The sequence below is a fragment of the Falco peregrinus genome, chromosome 4 (genome assembly GCF_023634155.1).
Source record: "Falco peregrinus isolate bFalPer1 chromosome 4, bFalPer1.pri, whole genome shotgun sequence".
Taxonomy (NCBI): Eukaryota; Metazoa; Chordata; class Aves; order Falconiformes; family Falconidae; genus Falco; species Falco peregrinus.
In genome coordinates, this window is record NC_073724.1 from 96,930,102 (window position 1) to 96,954,006 (window position 23,905).

At 40.5% G+C, this 23,905-nt stretch overlaps 1 protein-coding gene across 1 annotated transcript in view; it reads left to right on the forward strand.

Moving 5' to 3' along the window:
• STARD13 (StAR related lipid transfer domain containing 13) overlaps positions 1–23,905 on the forward strand; it is a 297,105-nt gene that overhangs the window by 112,437 nt on the left and 160,763 nt on the right. The window contains exon 5 of the mRNA XM_013302212.3: positions 17,138–17,171. Coding sequence (XP_013157666.2) covers positions 17,138–17,171 — 34 coding nt within the window. The remainder of the gene's footprint in view (positions 1–17,137; positions 17,172–23,905) is intronic.

Genomic DNA, 23,905 nt, shown 5'->3' on the forward strand with positions numbered 1-23,905 from the left:
TTCCAACATTGGTTTGTTCTTTTTTCATACCTTACATTATTTTGATTTTTCATTATTCATAACAAAATGTTGGAATGGCAATTCAGATTTTCTCTTGACTCCTCATTTTCATTTATCTATTCTGTTCTTGAACTGAGCCCCTTCTGTGGCACTGCCTTAGCCGCTGCTGACACTCACGTTCTGAACAGGCATGTCCCTGTAGATAAAAGAGTTTAGGATACCAGGAGGTGTCCCTTCACAGTACAGATTTTCAGGTGACCTGCACTTTATGTTCCTAGCCCCCTTTAAAATTTCCCGGTTAATTAACCACTCACAAACAATGTTACTTGTTACACCTAATATCTCTTCTCTAAAATAAAAAAGGCAAAATCTTATTACCTGCAATGATGGGTTTTACTTTTTTTTCCCCAAAATGAAACATAGTGAATAAATTCAAGCAGTAAATAGCCCCAACAGCTTAACCTGTTTTGTTAATTCCAATTATATTTATTCTCCTTTGTCATTAATAACGCCTTCCAAAGTGTTACTGCATCCGTACTGTGTCTGTAGAACTTCCCCAGCAGAGCTAATTGATTCTGAAATGACAAAGCAGTAAGGTTTACTAACTGTTTCCCCTGCAAAACCATTAAGGTAACTGTGCTTTTTATTACAACCATGTCAGCATCTCTAAACAAATTCAGGAGACTCTCAGGGGTAAAATATTTAGCTGCATAATGTAGGTTGTTAGGTAAAGGCAGCGGTGAGGACAGTGCAGTTAAATATCTACTCTCTAATTAGGTTCTCTCTGAAAATGAGAAGTAGATAGTAATACATAAATTATTGCAGCAAGATACAAGTTTGCTTCTTATGGCTACTAATACTAAATAAGCTTTCTGACAAGGCAAGATCCTTAGATGTGACCTTTCTCTTTAGCTCCTAGAAACGAAGGCAAACAATAGAGAAGTCTTCTCAGGAAAGGAGTTTCACTCTTCCTTGGTATACTTTAATTTTTACACTTTGAAGGTTAATAAACTGTACCTATTGCTTAGACACTGCACAGTATGTTCAATATGCCTTGTTCTGTAAGTTAGCATGACACTTATGTGATAATACTTCCAGAATAATATTAAGGAGTTAACGTTGCAAACATTTTGAAAAAAATTCCCACTTTGATAATGTCTTAGAAGAAAAGTGGATGTTAAATTATCTCTGTTACCATATGTATAAATCTTTCAAGATAACACATGCATGTGTTTTATGGATAGCTGATCTTTGTTATTCCGCTAACAGTAGCGATGCAATGTCCCTTTTATTAAGCTATTGTATTTTTGTTTCACTCATATGCCCAAGATCTAAAAACTGTCATGGGTGGGACAGAAACAAAACCAACCTTTCGGGTAGATATCCAAGAAGTGTAACTGATTTTTGTTGCATTATTGTAAAAATATCTTACATTAGGCAGCAACTACCCAATTGAAATCAACAGTAATCACTCACGGCACTGTTTTAACATCTCCTGGCTTGTACAGTCTTTCCATATTGACCTTTTCCTTTACATTTCCTCTTGTAACACCAGAAGAACAAGGTCTGTGATTGTAATTAAATCAATCTGACAATGAGTCACACTCTGGCAGCTAAAGAGGAATCAGGAGAAAAATAATCTAATCTTAAACATGAATGGTATTTGCTGGAGGGAAGGGAGGAAGGGAGGGTGTACGTAATTTTTTTTAAAGGGGAATGTAAAACTTGCCAGGAATTAATTACATTTTTTTTCTTGGATTTTTCTCATAATCTTCTGCTTTATGATCAGGAGTGGCTGCTGAAACAGAGTATCTTTGCAAATTAGTGCCATGTTGAAATCACCTGTAAATACATATTTCCTTGTGTATGCAAAATGGCAGGTTTGTTTTTAATCGCAAACATTGTTAGACGCAGAACTAGTGGCAGGCAGGAGAAAGACCACCTCTTTTTTTGCATCTGTTAACCACTGGCACAACTTCTGAAACTGTAAACATATGCAGTAGGCACCTGAGCATCCTGTACTGGTGAAAGCTATAGTTCTGGAGTGCCATCTGTATAGCCTTTATCCTGGCATGGAAATCTACAACTGGCTGGTGTGAAATGCTGAGCTCCGGGCATTTCTGAGCTCCTCGTCCCCTATGGAGCTTATGTGCCTGCTTACACATTTTATTCTACATTCACTTGAGGTCCAAGCTTGGATTACCTTTTTGAGACCAGACACACAACTGAGCAATGTCTGTTCCCTTCACAGTTGCATGTCGGGTTCTCTGTAGCATCTAGAATGAAAGTCTCAACTAGGCTCTAAGGTCTTTGATGCAAGATCATCTTTCCATCCTATACACATGTATGGTTTTTCACCTAGTTTTTGTTATATTGTGTCTTCCTATAAAAAAGTGATTTTATTTCTGGTTGCATCCTGAATGTGGGGTGTTTTGTAATGTAAGTAATAAAATATTATAATACTATGTTAATAGTAAGCTGCTCCATTCCCATATTGCTGTCTTGAATTGGTGCTTTAAGCTCATATGAAAAAAGCTCTCAACAGGTACTCAAAGCCACTGTGACTGTCAAAAAGCTGACAGGTAGCGTACTACAAAATTGCAACACAATCAAAAATGCTAAGACTTCTGGAGATAAGAGAGGAGGGTACATTCTGGTACCAAATGTGGAATAGCTGTTGTGTGGAAGGTAATACGAGTCTCTTTCTCTTTCCTCTAGAACTATTTAAGATAAAAGTCGTCCTAGAATTGTCATTTGTCTGACCGATTATTTACTAAACTCACCATGTTCTTGCTAGAATGCCTTTTAGCCAAGAATGAGCTTAGGCTTGCCTAAGATTGGATATTAATTATATTAGATTTAGTGTAGAGTGAAGGTGAATATTGCAATATGTAGTAAAGAAAATGCAGCAAGAAATCAGACTATTTTCTATAAGGAGCCTTAAGAATGTTTAGCATGAAGACTGGAGGAACAGCTCCAAGTAATGTATCATGATAATACATACACCCAGTGTTTGGTACCTGATTCAGCTTGCATAGCTATGCATTCAGACTGAAGGGATACTAAGATTCTGAAATATGAAAAAATCAGTGAAATAATGATAGTTCCTTAAACTCACAGTCAAGTTAATTTATAGGTAAGGCCTCTCTTCCCTTCTTAAATCATCTGCCCAGAATTACATATTCTCATTCTTTAATCATGTACATGATAAGGAGGTTTGGCAGAGTGCATGGCTGTTATACTTGATGAGCTAAAATATACTGTCACGGAGTACATCCTTGTATCTTATTTTATGCCATCGTGTTTGGTTTAGTGTAAACACTTAGCCATTTAATGTTTTAAATGAATGTTTCTTCTTTTCATCAGCAGTAAAACGTTAATAGGTATTTCTAGTGAGGGATGGGTTTTAAAGACAGCCGAAAAATACTGGAGGGTCCTGAATGTGAAAATGCAAGTGGCCATTAAGCCACAGCTATTGCTGTAAGGGATGAAACATTTGAACTTACATAATAAGCAGATCAAAATTCCAGACGTTCTATAATTAATTCACAGTGGAATTAATCTCTAGCAGCTCATAGTAAGATTCTATATATCTGATGGTCTCCTTTCAAGCTCTCATGAGTGTGGTAGGTCCTAGATTAAGTCAAGACCTACCCGTCTTTTCTTGAAAAGACATTTATTCCCCATGACAGAAAAAATTGTGTGCGTTACATTTTTATTTCTTCTTTTATCTGTTTCTTTTTTTTAATTTTTATTCTGTTTATTATTTATTCTTTGGAGAGCTACCTAAGTCTTGGTAGAACTTTTTCCACTTTCTTAGTTTAAGTAACAAAGGGAAGCATGATTTGGTGCCAATTGTTTTCCACCATCTACCATAAAAACATACTAACACTCGGGCAATTGCAGAGTGCTCTGCACCCGCAGACGTGGCTGTTTCACACGATTGTCTCTAGAGCAGTGGATATCTTGGTGATATCAACACTGCTCCCTAGCAGGTCTGATTATTCAGATGGAATTTCTGTTGGAAAGTCCTGCAGCTTTTTCCCTATCCATATATCCAGGTGTTATTAACAGCTGTCGTTTTCTATAAAGCATAGAGGTCCCCAACAAGTGGGGAACTAGTTAGCTTACAGCCGTGAAACTTCGGGAGAGCCACGATCATCCCCCACCATAATATAACAAAAATATAACAGAACAATTATTGATCAAGTTTATGTCTCCATGCTGGAATAAATTTCAAGCTGTAAAGGTAAGGAGGCATCTCAGCAGTCAGTTTTCCAGCAGCTGGAATCACCAAGGTTGCTGACAGATGTGCATTTTGACAGTAGTCCAGAAGCCTTGCCAGAGGACAGAGGAAGCTGAGATTCTTTTCTTGCATTAATTAGTAGATTTTGCCCACTGAGAGCCCTTTTCAAATGTTTCATGTTCTAATTTTTCCTGGAACATTAGAATACACCAATTAGGAAATACTTTTAAAAGCAGAATAGCAGTAGCAATAGCAGCTTCCTGAGTTCAGATGTGGTGTTGTGAGTTAGTATTATTTTCGGTCATTATGGTTGAGCGAGTAAAACAATACAGAGGATAGATGTGGATCAGTAGGTGCATCGTTTACTGCTGGGTTTTTCCATTTTCAGAGTTGACAGCAATAATTTTCACTTTAAAAGTTTATTATTGTTGGACCTGACTTTCAGTTCATATAAATCAGACCTACCTTGATTTAAGACCAGCAGAAGCAATGGTGGGTTTTGTCAAATCAGTGCTTCTCAAAAGATGAATAGTGCCCTACATCTAACTGTGAAAACAAATTTCAAGCAGTGGCCATTAACTTGAATTATGAAATGGAAAACAGAGAAGGATAATATTTGTCCCACGGTGATTAAGCACAGCAAGATACACAAGGTGATAGAAAAATCTTCATTATTTGTGTCAGTGTTTAGTTGTAAGCCATGATATGCACGTGAATGGTACAAAAATTATGCAACAAATATTGTCATAAATGTTAGGCAATGCTATGAAATATTTCTTCTTATTTTAATCATGTGAAATTTACCTAATACCACTTTTTTTGGAATTATATAATCTGAAATTCAGTTCAGAGATCATACTGAGCTACCGAGAACAGTAACAGTGTGAGAAGATTGAGGAGCTTTCCACTAAAGGATCCTTGAATATTTTTAGGAAGGTCATAGTGCTTAGCTACAAAAAAAAAAAAAGAGAGAGAGATATAAAATGTTTGTCTGCATTGCAGGGAAGCATAAAATCAGTTCATCATATGGGAGCATAAGGTATGGAGATAGTTCTGTGAATATATTATTTTTGGCTGTCCATGACAGCTGAGAAATAATACATGCTGATTTTAAAACCCGTCTGTGGGTAGTTATTTTATTCTGTTTCAAGAAGTATATCTTTTTTTGCTTTAAAATAGCTTGAGTGAGTATTACATATATTTAAATGAGTTTGAAGCTGCTTTAGGGTATGCAGGAATGCGTGTGTGTGTGAGAATGAGTGAGAGAGGGGGAGAGAATTCGAGCTAGTCCTTAACAAATATCTGCTCTTTTCTGTTGCAAGAGAAGGATGCATGCAGACAAATAAGTAACTCATTGTGATTTTTGCCAATAATTTTAAACATGGTGTGATGCAGAAAAGTCAAGGTGTTAATCTTTCTGTACAGGCATTTTATTATAGATATCTGTATGACAAGAAATTATAAATGATAAATACGATTATGGTTGTAGGTACCCTAACATCTTTTACTTCTGGCTTTCAGTTAGGTTTTGGACACGTATATTGGTAGTGGTACAGATGCAGAAGTTAGAGACCAAACTGCTTAAGGGTTTGGTCTGGACAGCATTAATCCAAATGTCACTGCAGGGGTGGAGATGCTCATGACTAGCTGAAGAACGTCCATTCCTTCAGTCAGTCAGTGCTGCATGGACTTGCTGGAGGTCACAGATTAAGCCAGCAGCACCTTCAGTATATGGGCACACACATTTCTGCTCTCTCAGAACCTCAGCAATTTTTGAAGGGAAAAAAAATTTGTGTGTGTGTGTATATATATATGTGTGTGTGTGTGTATATATTTATTTGGGGAGGGGGAGAAGGGGTGATTATGTTTCATGCATTATGTGTCTGTGGTAATGGAGGATTCCAGCTCCAGTCTCTCCAGAATGAGCTGCGTCAAATACAGCCCAACACCACAGTTAGCGTATAAAAATAATTGGATTTAAGCATATGCTTCACATCAAGCATGCCTCATCTAAATCATGTCAAACCATACGTGTGTGTTGGTCCTTTGCTGCGTTACAGCCCTGATGTACTCAGTTCACACGTGTTCCTTACTCGCCGTAAATTCACCCAGTTTTTCTCACCTTGGGCATACTGTTCTGTATAATCTTGGCAGGTGAGGCAAAAGGTAAAGCAAATGACTGGGAACACAGAGCTTTGAGGTTGTTTAGGTGTTTACATCATTGTTATCCGAATTGCACCTGCGAAGACATAGTGAACCCCACTGCAAAGGGAAGTATATATTTTCTATGAAAATATTAATTTTACAACCATCACACGAATGCATTTCCATCTATTTATATGGGTTGAAGAGTTCATTCTGAAAATAAACAACCAAAGTTGATATGCATCACAATTAAGTGTTCTTTTTCTTACGACCACACCAGAATTTGCAATGGAGTGGTCGTTTCTGAAATACCTTTTCTGAGTTTTCTGTGGATGTGTTGAGGTGGTGAGGTGGGTGGCATCATCTTAGCTGGTGCTGGTGATACTGAAAGACATTATGTTCTAGAGAGGGAGAACTATGAAATCTCCCAAAGGGAAAGTATGTCATTCCCATGGGAAAATAAGGCATGGGAAAGATTTTTCTTTAAATGTTGTATAAAAGCAAACTGCTAACAAAGACAAAAACACACAGGAAATCAAAGAAAATTGATCAGAAATTGAAAAGGATTTACAGCAGGTTTCCAATACTGAAATGTCGTTTAAAGATTAAAATCTATATAGTAATTACAAGATACAAACCAATCGGCATCTCTGCTTCTCTGAAGGGCATCGGCCTTTGCTGGCACACTAGAAGAGGCAAACGTGCTACCTAACATTTTCCCACAGGTGTTCTCAGGGAGAATGCTTCTGCTATGCACAATTCCTGTAGTTTTCAGTAACTCTTTGAATAAAATACTTCACTCTTCCCATATCCCTGCTGTACCTTTTACTGAAAACTGACCACTAAACAAACATCTTTTGTTTTTCCTCAAAAAGCATAAAATGTTGACCAAGATTTTAACTGATTACTAGTACATCGGTTTACTGGGAAAAGTGCATTTTTCATTGAGGTTATATTACGATGATTAGCTTTATTGCTTGTCAAGGAGAATACCTGATATCCACTTAGAGCCTAGCCATCATGAAACATTTCTGTGGACACTCAATAGTGAAAACAAACTGCGGCTAATGGCAGCCTGAAGTTCATTCCCAGCTAAGTGCTGCCCTGGGCCAAGCTATAACACCACCACAGCTCTAGCCAGCGCTCACAAGGCTTGGTTTTCATCTTCTGCCATGGTTTACTGCTAGCTGCTGTTTGCTTCAGTGGTCATTCATTTCCCATACCATTTCATGCCTCTCTTTGTTGTTGTGTGACCTCTTGTAACTTTCCCACTTCATTTTATCTTTAAAATAGATATAGCACTTCTTCCTACTCAAGAGGGTAAAAATGATAGCAATGTGTGACTCACTGTATTGTTCCAGGATTTTCCATCTCCATTTGGCAGTCATTGCTCTTCTTTTTGTCTTTCTTTGCCCCACCTCTGCCCCATCACATTTCCACCTGACCCACACACATGTATTGTGACAATGCTGTTATCTCCATTTTTATTCATGTCTTTGTTTATACAGAAGCATAACCGGTTATCTTAACACAGGACTGAACATTAATTGATATTTGCGCTGTGCTGAGCATGTTGATGTTAGTCCTGCTGCAGAGTCCAGAGTTCAGAATGACTTAAGAGCTCCTGGGACTTGCCAAAGGTAAAAGCATTACAAAGAAGACTTTTTGTTTGTTTGTTTTTTGTTATTATTAGAAATATATTTGCTGAGACATGGCAAAACTGTGTCCTGTAAGGAAGTGATTGCAGAGGGTGGGTATTGGGAATTGGGAAGGATGAACTAAACGTTCAGTACGTATGTGGGCCAAACTTGGATGCACGTTCCTCAAACTGATTCTGTAGCTAAATGCTGGAGATTGCCTGCACCTGCTTTGCTCCTGGTTGTGCAAGAACACAATACCAAACTGTCAGGTTAGATTTTAGTTAGATTTTAAAGTATCAACTACTATAAAATCCTATTTAAAAGCACAAAAGTGGGAAGTGCTATGGTACGTCACCACTTTTTACTGGATGGGACCAGAGCAATGTGGCTGCCCTGGTCACCTTGAGGGGACCAGGGGCATCTGTTTCTGCAGTGGGACATCTATATTCTGTCTCTCAGGTGCATCCAGCTGGCTACAAAGAGGAGTCTCCAACTTACTGCTTCTTATTCTGGTATCATTGCTCTCATCCTTCTGTGGGATTTGTGGATCAGTTGCAAACCACAGCAACATATTGTTTCCCTAAGGTGAATGGTGGTATCTGAGCACACCTGCGTATGTGGCATGGCATAGTCAGCAACTAAGAGGCACTTCTCAACGCAGAGGCTTTTTGCTGTTTATTAAATAATAGGAAATATTTCATATTCAAATTTCAGCTAGTTGTACTGGGGCCAAATTTAGGAGACCAGATAGTTAGCTCTTCAGGGCTGCAGCTTCAAACCACTGTAACATTTGCAACATCAGTCATCATTCCTATAAGGGCAGAGCCAGAGCTATGAAGGGAAGGATGGAGTTAAAATCCACCACCACAGCATAGCAAACAGTGTCATGTTTTCCCATAGAGGAAACCATAGGAGAAGCAAAGGTAATGTAGAATAATTATATCAAAGAAACGAAATTACAGAATATTAAACAAAGCACTTACATCAGAGCAACGTGTCAGACAGAGGAAATGGTAGCTGTAACAGAGGTCTCATGACAAAAGCAGCAAATTAAACAGCAGAAACTTCTGGAGGATAAAATCAATGTTCTGCTGCTTTTGTTTCCCATTTGTCAAGGTGAGTACCAATGCTGGTGCAAGATGAATAGGGTGGCCAGCTGAGCCACAGGGGTGAATGGCATCTTCCAATCTGATGGCAAAGTGAGCAACTGGACTGGTTTAGTATCATAACCAGCACCGCAGAGGCACACCTTAACACTCACTGCAAGTCGTTGCTCCTCATGTGTTGGAACCAAATCCTCCTCAATAAAAATTTGGGCATAACCATCAGTGCCATAGCTGCTTGACGTTTTGAAACTATACTAGCAGCTGCTACAAGTAAAAATCTCCCATGTCTGTTAATACAATTTTTTTGTTAGTTATGATAAGTTACAGTTATTAAAATGCATGTTCCTGTGCTGTTAGTCTTTTCATTTGTTTTCTTCTAATTTCACTTTGAACATTGTTAAAATGGTTTTCATTGTAACAGATTTTATTATTGCTTGGCTCCACTTACTGTAAACCTTTTTCATCATTCAGAAGCCATTCAAAAGTTTTCACTGTAAAATAGTTTCCAGCCAGTTTTCTGTTTGATCAAAGCTTTCAGAACTACAGCCACATGAAATGTCACATTACTTTCTGGACTTTTATCTATAGTACATGGGCAAAATAGGTACAGATTTCTAGCAAACAGAAGAAAACAATTGAATAAATCTTTCTTTCTGTGTCAGTGCTTTTCAAGTCAGCACTGATCTTGGGGTAAAATTTGAAAGAAATACTTAGAATAAAGTAAAATGCATTTTAAAATCAGGTCTTATTTTGCAAACTAAAACACTAAACTAGGGAAAATAATTTTCAGATATTCATTACATGTCCTTCAAAGCTGTGCACAATAATCAAATATGCTTTTATGTCTGCAGGCAATATTTATAGTGTTTCATTGTTTTGGAGTACAACTCAGAATATTAAGTCTATGATTTTCAAAAGGTTTGTGTCCTCTGAATTCTTCAGGATGCTTGAATCTCTTCAGCTCATTTTAGAAATATTATTATAAAATAGTAGAGTTCAATTTTCTTTGCACAGCATTGAAAGGTTCTATATGCTAGATCTTCAGAGAAACCAGGAAAAAGACAATTTATATGATTTTGCCAGTTTAAAGCAAAGAAATAAATTAGAATCCTGAAATTAGATTTTCTTCATGTCAGCTGCAGAGAAACCCAGTTTATTTTATTTACATTCCATTCTTGACAACTGCTTGAAACTTTACATAGATCTCAGGAAAACGAGATGAATTGTCAGAGGTTTAAAATGTCTGTGCAAACACTGCATCCGCAGTGCTTACACAGAACTAGGCTCATCTATGACCAGTTCAGTTCACTTTCAGTACACACTAAAGTAGGTTAGATAGCAGCAAATGTCTCAATGAGCTACGTTAGAGAAGGGACGAATCTTTAGAAATCCTTTCAACTTGCATCAAGTTTTATAAATGTTCATTTATAAAACTGGCTTAATCTCTGCTTTGCTGGGGTACATGTACCCGTTAATTTCAAGTAAGCTGATAGGTATTTGGACTACATGTCTTTTTTTGCAGTAACTGGAACAATATTCATTATTTTTTATAGATTTGTGCAACTTCAAAAGCATGGAACATTATTATATTTGAGAACCCCTGAAGTAGCCATCTGTCACTAAGACAGCAGTGCTTTAAGCTATCATAGGGAAAATACTTTAAAGTTCAATTGTTTAGGATAGGTGTGTACAGTCTGCAGAGCAGACTGACTGTGTCTGTCCTCTGTAGGAGTAGCCTTGCTCTCCATTGTGCTCTTTGCGGTCTCGTGGGGTCCTGTGACTCTATTATTGTTTCGTGTATGCGACCTTTGTACCCATGGTGCAGTGAAAGCTACGAGGTGAGGGTTTCAGGGAGCGGACATGTGCTGCGTGCCACGGGGTATGGCACAATGAGGCGTATAAGGGTACAAAGGATGCAGAGATGGTGCTGGAAGACTCTGCAGGGTAGCAAGAAGCAGATCTAGAGCAGAGTCTACCTCAATTCTGCTATTTGGGATTGTCCCCAATCTCTTGAACCATGCTAAGGTTTAATTTATAGATAGTTAATTGGAGCGGTTGAAAACGGAGCTAAGGGTGACCCAGCAGTTACGCAGTGTGGATTCAAGGGCTCATAAGTGCACCCTGGGCTTTGGGTCCAGCAAGGGCACTCTGTCCAGTCCAGTACCAATACCCCTGCTGAAGCTAACCTTCATCTGAGGAACAAGACTGCCTTGATCAGTGATGCCGGTAGTCTTAATGTCTTACACTGTTTTAAAATACCATGATGAAAACAGTGTTAAAAACTTCAAGTTCTTAATAATGTTTTCTTATTCCAAATATTAAAAAGTCTTGAAAAGAGAACCTGGACCCAAGTTTCCCTACTGAATAGAATAGAATCATAGAATGGTTCGGGTTGGAAGGGACCTTCAAAGATCATTGATTTCCAACCCCCCTGCCATAGGCAGGAACAACTTCCACCAGACCAGGCTGCTCAAAGCCCCATCCAGCCTGGCCTTGAGCATTGCCAGGGATGGGGCAGCCACAGCTGCTCTGGGCAACCTGTGCCAGTGCCTTGTCACCCTCACAGTAACAAATTTCTTCCTAATAGCTAATCTAAATCTGCCCTCTTTCAGTTTAAAGCCATTACCTCTCATCCTATCACTACATCCCTTGAGTCCCTCCCCATCTTTCCTGTAGGCCCCCTTTAAGTACTGGAAGGCTGCTATAAGGTCTCCCTGGAGCCTTCTCTAACAACCCCAACTCTCTCAGCCTGTCTTCATAGGAGAGGTGCTTCAGCATTCTGATCATCTTCATGGCCCTTCTCTGCATTCGCTCCAAGAGGTCCATGTCTCATGTTTGGGGCCCCAGAGCTGAGTGTGGTGCTCCAAGTGAGGCCTCATGATAGCAGAGCAGAGGGTGAGAATCACCTCCCTCAGCCTGCTGGTCATGCTTCTGGTGAAAGAGCAAGTGGACTTGCTCAACTGCAGAGCGGGAACCTGTTTCCTCTTTTTTCCTTCTTTGAGCCCATCAGTCATGAACCGTTTGCAGTGCAATAGCTCAGCTTCAGTGGAAGAAACTGAGAATTTCCCCTTCCCCCTACTTTCTGACCTGGTGAGGAGGCCAACTAATTGTGATGCAGCAGGTATGAAGCTGAATCCCATTCAACCAAGAAGATCTGTTTTCCATGCCCCAAGCGACTTCTCTAATAATGCTCAGGCTGTATGTTAAACATGGTCTCTAAAAACACCTCCATAGTGGTTGTATTTTATGAGCCTTGTTGTCAGCCTTTGAAGATACAACATAAGCACCTAAATCCAGCAGAGCTGTCAAGCCCATACCAAAGATTGGTTCCGAGACTCTGAGAGAAATCGGATTTCTGACACAGCAGTGTCAGCAGTTTTCTGTGGGATAACGGCAATGTTGCCATTATTGTTAACTAACCCTCTCTGGGGAACCTGGAGGTGTAATCCAGACTGAAGATCTCGTTGCTGGGGCCGAGAAACTTCAAGTTAAGGCTGACATTGCTGAGAGTCATAATATTACTTCCCCTTTGGGGCTGTAGAATTTTATTTTGAAGTAGGAACTGGGATTTTCTTTCCTTCTGCCAACATCTTTCTGAAAGGATCTAATAAACCTGCTAATCAGATGATAGAGTTTTGCATGTGGATTGCTTGTTTCCTCCTTTAGAACCGTCTATATGTCACTTTAATTAAAGCCTGGCAGATTATTAAATTGCTAGAATGAAGAACCAGCAGGACTTTCCATCTTTATACTTTGCAGGACATTTCTAGCTCAGAGTGCTTTCCTTCTCTATTGGTTAACCAGTGAGAAGTCATACAGCGTTATCCTTTTTTCTGCAGAAGGAAGTGTTGTGTTGCAGCGTGGTGCTGCTGCTGGTTGCTTACCGCAGAACATAAGCTTGCAGAATCCAAAGCCTTTTTTATTAACAGCAGATGTCAAGCAGTCCTGTCAAAATGCCAGGGTTTATTTGATAGCAGTGATATTTTTGATGCCATATCGATGTCGAGCAAGTTCTCTGTCTTTTTATTAAACAGCCAGAAGAGTTATTTGCGTGCTGGACAGATACACTAATTACTTTTTTTTTTTTTTTTTTGGAGGGTGTCATTCCCTGAGAGTGAATAATTACAGTTTGACAGGTACTTTGAAATATCAGTGGCAGATTTGGGAGTATTTGAAATTAGAGCATAAAAGAGCTAATAGGAATTGATGGGGAAGAGGGAAGCAGAAGACTTAGATACAAAATGGTGGTCTTTTGTTGTTTTTTATTTTTTTCCTCTTTTAAATGGTATATGATATTATGGGATTGGCTGGCATTGCAGAATCCCTGTGCAGTTGCAAATTAAAATGGATTTGTTGTTCAAGTCAACCATTTCATATTCATCTTCTGTGTCAGAAAAAAGCTTTTATGTGACAATAAGCTTACTGGGGCATTATTAAATCATTTAATCCAGTTGTTTGATGAGTTCCATGCCCTGATTACTTATAACCATGAAAGATTACGTATACATCAGAGAAACAACTTTTTGATGAGTGCGGTTTTTTTGCTTCTTGAGTTCATAATACCAGTGGTTTGCTTCTACCTTCACTTCCACTTAATCCGGGGAGTTCGAGTAATTTGTTTCCATGCAGAATGCCTTTCAGGAAAATCTCTCAGGTTCTTGATAAACGCACTGTATTCACTTTCCTCCCGACAGATCCACAGCTTTGCTTCCCTTCTTTGCTCAGTACCCCAAATACACCTTTTCACATGCACTGTTCTGTAAGTGAAAGGTGGCTTTAATGGGACGACACACACTTAAAAGTGTCTGTGGTTTTAGATACCTGTTGAACAGAGACTTTATTTTCATCTTGCTTTACAGCTTCAGGTTCAGGTAATGATTTCCAACAAATTCTCTAGGCATCTTGTTCACCTGTACAGGACCCATAAATTTAATACTATGGACTTGGAGGCTACGTTTACAGGGCAGTATAAATACTGGCCAGGAACCAATCCCAAGGCCAAGTGGCACCAGGTGTCCCCTCGTCCCCATTACTGAGGGCACGCTTTCCAACAGCTGGCTTGCTGCAAGCAGAGCTCTTCGATGCAGTTTGGAACAAAGCTGGAGCTGCTGAGTCAGGTGAACTGACCTGGGTACGGTGCTTCAGCCATCTTTAATTGAGCAGGGTAGGTGAGCCCTCTGAGTTTCACTTAATTGCAGGTTGTCCTTTGAACTAACTTTGCCGCTGCTGGGGGTAGACTTGCCTGATTCACCAGACTGGCTCGTTCTGCCCTGATCATAAAGCAAAGCATGATGCTGCATGGGCAGGTTTCTCAGGGACCCTTGCTTGCGTAGGTGAATGTGGGGTGGCCCTGAGACACAGGACTGCTGAGGGGGGAGAAGTGGACACAGTATCTAATAAATTTATGGTCTCTGTGTGCTGGTTTACATGCTTCGGCAAAGTGTGTTTGTCTTTGGCTTTTGTTTGACACTTCCACTTGCAAAATTGCTACAGCTGGAGTTGTAAGCAAATGATTTCTTTATTATTCATAGTGGCAGGTGCTGCAACAGCCTTTTGGATAGAGTTGTACTCTCTTGGTCCATGGTTTCTATATATCTGATTAGATGGTGCCATGCTGCTCAGATGGGATGCTAGTCCTCCAATAAATGTATTTTGTTATGCAATCAGTTATATAATGCATTATCATTATTATTTCCATAAATCACTTTTAGTTGGCAGCTTTCTGTTGCCACTTGGGATTGTTCCAGCAACAATTTGCATCCTTTCTGTACAGCATTCTAAAAAGATTTTGGAAGTTAACATAGCCTGGGTTTGATTTTAATAGCTGGTACCCTTCTGGCTGCGCTAGAACTCAGAAACCAGCTATCTGTGCAGGATTGACATGTTTATTTTGATTCATATATCATTTATGTATTCTTCAAGAAATGCTTATCCCAAGATTCAGTGTGGCAATTTAGGCACCTGCCTCTACTGTGCATATGCCAAGAGTCGTGATGCTAAAAATCAGGTGCCTGTCCCCAGCAGGGTGGTTGAGAACAATGTGGCTCACTGCACAGTCGGGGGGCAGAATGGTGTGCCTGGCTCAGAAAAGCGTTCCAAAAACCTGGCACGCTGATGTGGGACTTGCCTGTCCCTTGCCAATCAACACAGCCTGTGTCTGAATTTCTCATTCCTCTGTGGAAGTGAGATGCGTCTGCTAGAGCCCTCTCCTGAGGGCTCAGCACTGACTCTTTTTAAGTGATGCTGTTAGAGAAATTTTGGCTTGTAGTGCTGTGTTTCTGCTTCTTAATCTTTGCAGAATGAGCCAATGTATAGACTTGAGAAATAAGTTGAATTTCCTCTTCAGCGATACGGGAATCAGAAGCACGTTCTTCCTTTCTAGGCTGGAGGGAGGCAAATCCTCCAGCCTGTGTAAGAGCAAGAGCAGAAAAGGTCTGGCACGAGGCTCTGTGCAGGTACCACAGAGCCCGGCACTGGTGGGCCATCTCTGGGGAAGGGGGCTCAGCTCCGTGTCTCTGTGGGCATTTCACCATCACTGAGCTAAAATTAAAAAGGAGCCTGGATGAATCTATACAAAAGAATTCAATCCAGGCAAGCACGCAGCAGCGTGCAGGAGCCAGAGCTGGCCTCAACTTGGAGCTAAAGCCAAGCTACAAATTGCCATTAACAAAACCTGATTCGGATTCAACCACTCGTTATTTTCCCATCTTGAAGTGGCCACCTCACTTGGTCCCTGCTGGCTAAAGACAGGCTAGCTTCAGCTGCTGCTCAGGCAGACCTTCAAACGGAGCAAGAGGCCTTTTTACAATGAAATTGCCTTGTGGAAGGGAAAACAACTGTCCTCTGGCTGTGCTTTTCCTATGATTAAGACATGCTTGACAATTCAGTTCTGTGCTTAGAGGAGGAATTTTCCAATATCTCAGTAAAATTCTTCATCAAATAAAAGGTAAATAAAAACCATGTTTTTACAGACAGTTTTAGTGCCACAGAGGTAATATTGACAGAAGAGATAATGGAGCACTTGGTGCAGCTGATGGAAAGGTGCAGATGGTTGTCCATATGGGGACAAGCAGATAACAAGAACAGGGAGTGTGTCACTGGGAGGCGCAGGAGGGGCTGCTTTTTCAGCTGGCTGCAAAATGGGCACTTCACACCTGTGAGTTCACTGGTATCTGGAAGAATCAGTTCAGCCTTCTGTTTAATTAAAAAAAAAAAAAATTAGGTGCAGTTTCACCTATTTCAACTATTATGCTAGTTTTCACCTATTATGCTAGTTTCATTTACAGACTGCATTGCTGGGAGAGTTGATGGATCTATCATATGGAAGGAGAATGGGTGATATGCATTTAATCACAGGCAATAACCTTCTCATTTGGGCACTGAAAGTTGTTAAAGGGAAAAGTAACAGACCAAGAGGTGCATCCAAGTATGATTTTAATGGTACCACTTTCAGTTAGCATGGCAGACCCAAAGCAGGGAGCTGAAAAATATGAAGAAAACAATATGGCAAATCAGTTTCACCACGTCCCTCGGACAGAAGGACCCTCTCCTGGTCACAGGTGAACAAGAACCATCACTCTACTGCCCCGGGCTGCTGTAGCCACAGTGTCCTATGCTTCCCAGCTGTCGGTGCAGCTGCTCACACGTCTTGCCAGCAGCCTGTGTGCTGCTCACCAAGCCCCACCAGCACTGTGAGACACATTCAGGCATGTTCCAGTGTGCTGGACCTCTTGCAGAACATACCCTGCTTTTGCTAGAGACCTCTCCTAGACTCAGTCTCTGCGAGACAGGTGGACCCAGATTGGGAATGGGCACAAGGCTGTCCTCAGCAAGCAAAGCTGGATATTTCCCATGATTTTTATTGATGAGCTCTGAGGTTTATGCATTGTGTGGGGCGGTGATGATTAATAATGGCATGTGTCGTCATCCTGAAATATGGAATTATTTGAAGGAAAAGAAAACCTATCACTATTAAAGAAAAATTAATTTGTTTCTTACAGGTGCTGTTTCAGAAGCTGTGTAAGGAAGAAGCAGGTAAGACACTGCATTACTTCTTGAAAGTTTCTTGGTGGCTTGTGTAGACATGCATGCGTTCATGGAGGACCCAGGGGAATCTCTGCTATTATATTCAGTGATTTAGTGCAGTTGCTGCGATCACTTCCATACCGTTTGTTCATGACATGGTGGCGTAGGATTTACGTGGTTCTTGGGAAAGCTCATAATTCAGCAACTTTCAAGTTCCACCTAGCAAGGTGAGTTCTGAAATAACAGGGATAAAGCCAAGCATTTGTTATTGGTGTCAGAGTGGGACTAAAGGACTTGCCATGGCACTGGCAGGCATGAGGTGAGATGTACCTGAGTGCTTTTTCTGGCTCGGTGCTTGCACAGCAGTCGAGTCTGGCGAAGAGGCTGGTTACAGAGGCACATTTTCCAAAAGAAGTTACAGGCCACCCAGGGCCGTGTCCCCAGCGGCAGAGTCACGGTACCTGAATCACTCCTTAGCATGGGCTTGCTGGCCAGTTAATGTGGTTGTTAGTATTAACGGCATTAGTGAGTTTGACCATTATGGGGAAATTATTCAGTTACAGCTGACATTCTGCGGGACACCATGATAAAAGCAGTAAGCAGAGTTAAAGACATGGATACCCTGAACCCCATGTTATGTGCCAGGAGCTGAGGAAAGGTTTGGATAGATGGGTATACACACAGAGATCCTGATTCAGCAAAATACTTAACACACAATTAAACCCGCATTTGACAAAACCAATTCATTGCAACAGGGCGTAAGCAACTGCTTGGATGATTTGCTTAATTGAGGGTAAATGTCCTTATTAAATTGTAATGAAACACAATTAAGAAATACAGAGAAAAGAAACTGCTTCCCAGAATGTGGGTTACTGGAATTTAATAACAGCCCCACAGTTCTGCAAAAAGAAATGTCCCCAAAGTCTAAGTGAATTGTCATTCCCAGAAAAGCCTTTGCCAGCTAGAAATATTTCGGTCATAAAACAACTGACCTCTGGAGTCACCCATTTCCGACTGCTTTTTCTGTTTCATTAGCCAATATGTATGCAGTGTGTGTCAATTAAAATGAAAGCAATTGGACATTGTTGTTGTAATTATCCCTCTGTCCCTAGATGACTTAGTATCATTTTTTGGCCTGCAGGACTAGTTTAAGCTAGTTCGCTAACTCAGTAATTTCTTCTTGCTCGGAGTATCATCTGTCTCTGTTCTAAATTGCATCCTCAGTTCTTTCCAAGGGCCACCTTAACTCAGCTAGAAACAGATGAACGAAGCCTTTTGCAGCCGATGTCACTGATTCAGTGGCTCTGCTGGCGAATGTGCTGACTTAGCAAAATGCCAGAAACCCTGGCCTAGAAAACTCAGGCCTCTGTAGGCAATTTCACCTTTGTGTACTTAACATCAGGTCAACAAAACATGAAGGCTGTTGAGCATAGTGTAAATACAAGTCTTTTTATTCAAGTTCTGTGCACATCAACTTCTGCTTTATGACTTGTATGTGAATTTGTTCCATGATAGTATTTGCCAGGGAAACAAATGCCTGTGCTTTTCCAAACCTAAACAAATCCCATTAATTTTGAGATTGATTTAGCATTTTTTTTTATTGTTTTCATTGCTTTCATCAAAACCTCTCTGTGACATTGACAACTTGCTTTATAAAGAAAAGGAAAACACATCAATGGCACATACATTTTAAATAGAACTGATTATTTTAGCAGTGCTCCCATTTTTTACTGTGATTAATTTTGGAATTGTTTTACTTTTATGATTACATTAATTTTGTCACAAAAAGAGATAAAGTATAGGACCCATCTTTACAGTTGAACGTGATGGTTGAAAATTTGATAACTACGGGTGTGAAAGAAGGATGACAGGTCATTTTCTGACACAGTTTGGTCACTGAGGTGGAACTTTAATCATCGAAATCTAGCATATGAGAGAGCTGGTAATAAATTTATCATTAAAATGCTTCTGGCAGAAAATGCCCATTTCTTCAAACTGAACTATTTTAGAGGAAAAGGTTAGCATCTGTTAATTTCTATTTCAAATAATTTCTGTAAAACAAGTGCACACTTTTTGACATATGACGATTAAAAGTTTTCAGCTTTGAAACTTCTGGCTTTGAAATTTGTTACATTAAATCATTAAAAATAAAAAAGAGAAAACTATTTAAATTACAAAAAAGGCCAAATCTATGTCTTGGACTGAGGGACAGGGTTCCTTCTAGATTTGCAGTTCTTAAACATTTCTGATATTTTCTTGGCTTTCTGGATAAGAAATGTTTTTCTGTTTTGGAATTTCTTGCATGAGAAGAAAACTTGTCTTGCCCATATTGGTCATGCACAGAACACAGCACTCTTCTGCTCAAGATCATTTTCTGCACCACTTTCCTCTTACATTATCACTTCTTATTCTTTCTTATTCTCTTTTGTCATTTCTTCTTCCGACCTCTTTGTTGGGAAAAGCTCTCACAAACTAGAGCTCTCAAGGCCCAAAAGAGTAATTTCCTGGAGTACCTGGAATTACCTGCACATTACGTGGAGTAAGGTGGGTCACAGTGGGGCAGCACCCTGCCCTCCCCACCCTACAGCACCGGCCACTTTGGATAGAGACGGCTCCTCTAACCCTGTCCCAGCAGCAACTGGGGATGCACAGGGCAGCTCAGAGCTGCTGCAGCCAGGGTGGGGGCTCCTGAAGCCCTTTCCCCAGGGCTGAGCTGTTCTTGGCTTCTAGTTGTTCTCCACATAAGCCATATCTGAGTGAGAGAGGGAACACCACCCCACCCCCCACCCCCCCCCCCCGCATTTTGAACTGTTGTTCTCTCGCTTGCATTTTATTTTACAGTTATTTGTTGGTTTATTTTACAGTTATTTAACAAAAAAAATGCAGTATTCTGGGGCTTCCATTCCCTGTATTTGTAATGGGTGCCTTGCGGTGTGTTAGGCAGGACACCTGAAATGTGTCCTAAGAAAAGCTGCAGCTGCACAGACCTCTCAGCCATCCCGAGGAACCTCCTTTGAAGTACAAGTTTGCTGGTGGTGTTGCTGCATGCTGCCCAGGCCTAGCACCATTATTTCCAGACATAATAACAATAGTACTTTTAACAGTGCATGCACTGGAAATAATGATGTTTTCACCATTAAAAAAAATTGTGCATTAGGAAAAAATGTTAACTAATGATGTCAGTCTAGAGGCATCAATTTATTCTGCTTTCTGTTTTCTTTAATAGTGGCAGAGTGCAGCATGAGCCAGTGGCTCCCTGAGGACCAGGGACAGACATGGGACCAGGGTCAGGCACAGCTCCAGGATGGCCAGGCAGAGCCCTGGGGACAAAGATGGGCCAAGGATGGTATGGGATGCCAATCTGCAGGTCAGGTCCCATGGACAGGCAGAGCTGTGGCAGAGTGGGGGAACAGCCCTGCTGCAGCATCATGGGGCTGAGATGGACAGCCCTGGGTAGCGCTGAAATGGGGTTCCACAAAGACTTGTAAATTTATATATTTATAGAATTGCATACTACTAAGTAAGAGCAATGTTATTAGGAGTTAGACGTAGGCTGCAAACATGGTGTCACCCATGTAGTTAGCAAAGCGCAAGGGGTAGCTGCAAGACAGAATCAGCACTGTGGAGTGGAAAAGCTGGTTTTCATGTAAACAGGCTTGGTCTGTAGGTTAGCAAGTTGTCTGTTGGCTTTCTGTAGAAGCAGCAGACAGGACAGACAGGAAGATGATTCACACTTGTACTGCTTGTACATGATGGCATGAATAAGCAAGGTTTATGAATATGTAAAAAATATTCTGTAGCTTTGCCGAGATCTGTGAAAATGCAGGCTTCATCTACTGAACCCTACTTTCTCTGAGAATGAACATGGCTATCCTGGTGGTAACTGTGGTTCCAACCATTAAACCACCTTTCTATCGTCATTAATAGATGATGTCGTTAATAGGACTGCCTCAGTCCCATTGCCGTGCAATAGATCACTCTGTTCAAGTCATCATCATCAATGCTTTTCTTCTCATATTGCCAGCTACATAACACCTAACCAGTCTGCACCACCTGCCTCTGTTCTGGACTTGTAGCCCAGGAGGTCCTAGTTGTCTGCTGTGGTACCACAGAGCACACGGTTAGCTGCGCCTCTTATCATCAGATTGCTGCTGGAATTTTAGATACCCTAGTGGTAGTCACTATTAAAACCTGGCTGACTGACACTATGCATCCTTACTATCTTCTAGTAATATCTCTTGTAAAAATCATTCCATTCCTCTTGAGCATTCTAGCTGCCAAATGTGTTTTAAAGTTATCACCATGTAGCTTGAGATGACTAACACAGAGCACACTTCATCGCTGACAGGGAAAATGAGCTTTTACTTTGCTGACAAAAATTTGAAGTCAGATTAAAAGCTGACACATCCTCTATTTTAGTGATATGTATGAAACACTATAAATATAGCAGCGTGCTCGTGTATTTGCTGATGCGTGGTAATGTAGTCTGTAGCAGAACAGCAACGGGCTGGCAAGGAAGGTGGTGCACTGCAGTAATATGATAAAATCCTCATGTGACCTTGGCCATCTCAGAAGTACTCCATGGATAATTGTCTGTCCTTGGCTGATACATTACAAAAATCAAGCAGAGGCAGTTGTGGTCCCAGGGCTTTAGTAAATAACCTGATCCTGCAATGTTTGTCCAGGCATAATGCTAATTGACTTCAAGGAGAGGTCTTCACAGTGTAAGAAACCAGAACTGTGCTGTATAGCAGCTGAATACGAACAACTGCCAACAAAGGGCTTGATTCTGGGAACTGAGAGGGAACTGCAGCTCCGTCTGGCTCTTGTTAGAAACTGCAGGTGCTTGATTCATCACAGGATCAAACCCATGTACAGTATTCCCCCTGATTACATATTTTTGTGTTTCCTTGGTCATATAATGTTTTGTGCTCATGTTTATATTTTACCTTTGCTGCAGTACCTGGGCAGGAGTTACGGGTTAATAGCACTGTGAACAGGGAAATGTTATAAACTGCTCTGGGATCTTTTGTCTTTCTCATGGGAAGATGGAGAAGGTGATCTGGTTTGGCCTTTCCCTTGCCATGGATGCTTGCCAAGTGTGCTGGAGGTGGAGCTGAGGCTGTGGCCATGAGCCCCCTTGTCCCATCCTCTGCAGGGGAGAGAAGCAGCTGAGTTAGACACTCTGCAGTCCCTTCCAAGACCTAGGCAGTACTCATGTCCCATGCTGTCATTGCTCCAGCTACAAGAGTTTACCCGAGATGAGAATCTGACCTTAAATAACTGGGGAAAATAAAACATCCTTATCCAACGGTCCCATGCATTTACTAGAAAGCAAAGTGGGGTCACTTTGACATGTTTCCAACCCGAAGTGGAGATGCTTATTTTGGACTGAAAAATAAACAGGCTGTTTTCCTCAGCAGTGGTATACTGAAAGTAAGCGAGTGAATAAACCCAGGTGTTTGGTGGCTTTGGCCTCTTAACTAGTTAGGCTTTGTATTGCTCAAATTAGAAGTAGGTAGACTTGGTGCTTGTCCTGCAATCAGTGCATCAGAGGGTCCTTTCATTTAGCTCCTGTTCTAAGTTCTGTGCAGTGCCAGTCTGGCTCCCAAAATAAGGCAGTGAGATTGCCTCTTCCTGCCTATATGTTCCTTTCATAATCAGAAATGATAGAACAAACCCCTTCTTTGTTCTTCTGAAAAGGCAAATCTTTGCTACTCGGCTCCTACCGATGCGTTGGAGCAGCTGAAGGCAAACTGTGTTCCTCAGCTCTCAAAGGCAAGAGTAAAATGAGAACCCTTGCTATATATATCTCAGGATATGGCTGTTTCTAAAAAAACCCAACAGATGTAGATTAAAAATACATATGTTTATTGTTTTATTATGTGAATTATAGACAAAAGCTTGATCTATTAAGGAATACTCTGAATTTTATATAATAACCTTCTGAAACAATGAAGCAGTAATGTATAAAGACACTTTATGCACATACTGATATTCAGTGTCATTCTAATTATCTTCCTCCGTTTCCCTGCTCCATAGTTCTTTCTGTAACTGATTTTCAGTCAGCATTCTTAGTAAGAAGGAAAAATATTGAAAAGGCTAGAGCCAGTAAATGTTAAAAATAAAATCTAGCCAATAGCTGTAGAAAATATAGGTGGTTTCAGGATTAAGGTGTTATAAAAATTTTACCTAAAAAGTCATTTTTTTACAGCTTGCACTCCTAAGGAGAGCTGAACTCTAGATAGCTGATAGATGAGCTTGGGTTTTTAACTGCTCTTGAGACATGACAGGAACCCTGCTGTAAATGGTGATCTAATGCAAATTGATAAATTGCTCTAAAGTTTTGCCTCTGTTGGAATTAAGGGGTGTTGATTTCCAGCAACGAAGGTCAGATAGGGAGCCATAGGATTCCCGAGTCATTTTCTTCTGTGACTGACCAAATGTCTGACAAAGGTTGTGGACAAACAGCCATATTCAGCTCCATTGCATCTGAGCAACCAACTTTCTTTAAAGTGGGGTTTTCCAAAAGTCATGGCAAAGGGCACATTTTGGCATTTAACATTTATTCAAAAAATAACAAGTGCCTGGAAAATTTTCATTGAATAATACAAAAAAAATCTAGTATACCTGTTTTTCTGTTTCAATTAGACCTTTCCCTCGGATTTCTCTGATAGCCACAATTCAAGCTAGGTCCTTGTATTTTATTTCATGGGCAAGGTTTAACTTCAAAAGTTTAACGG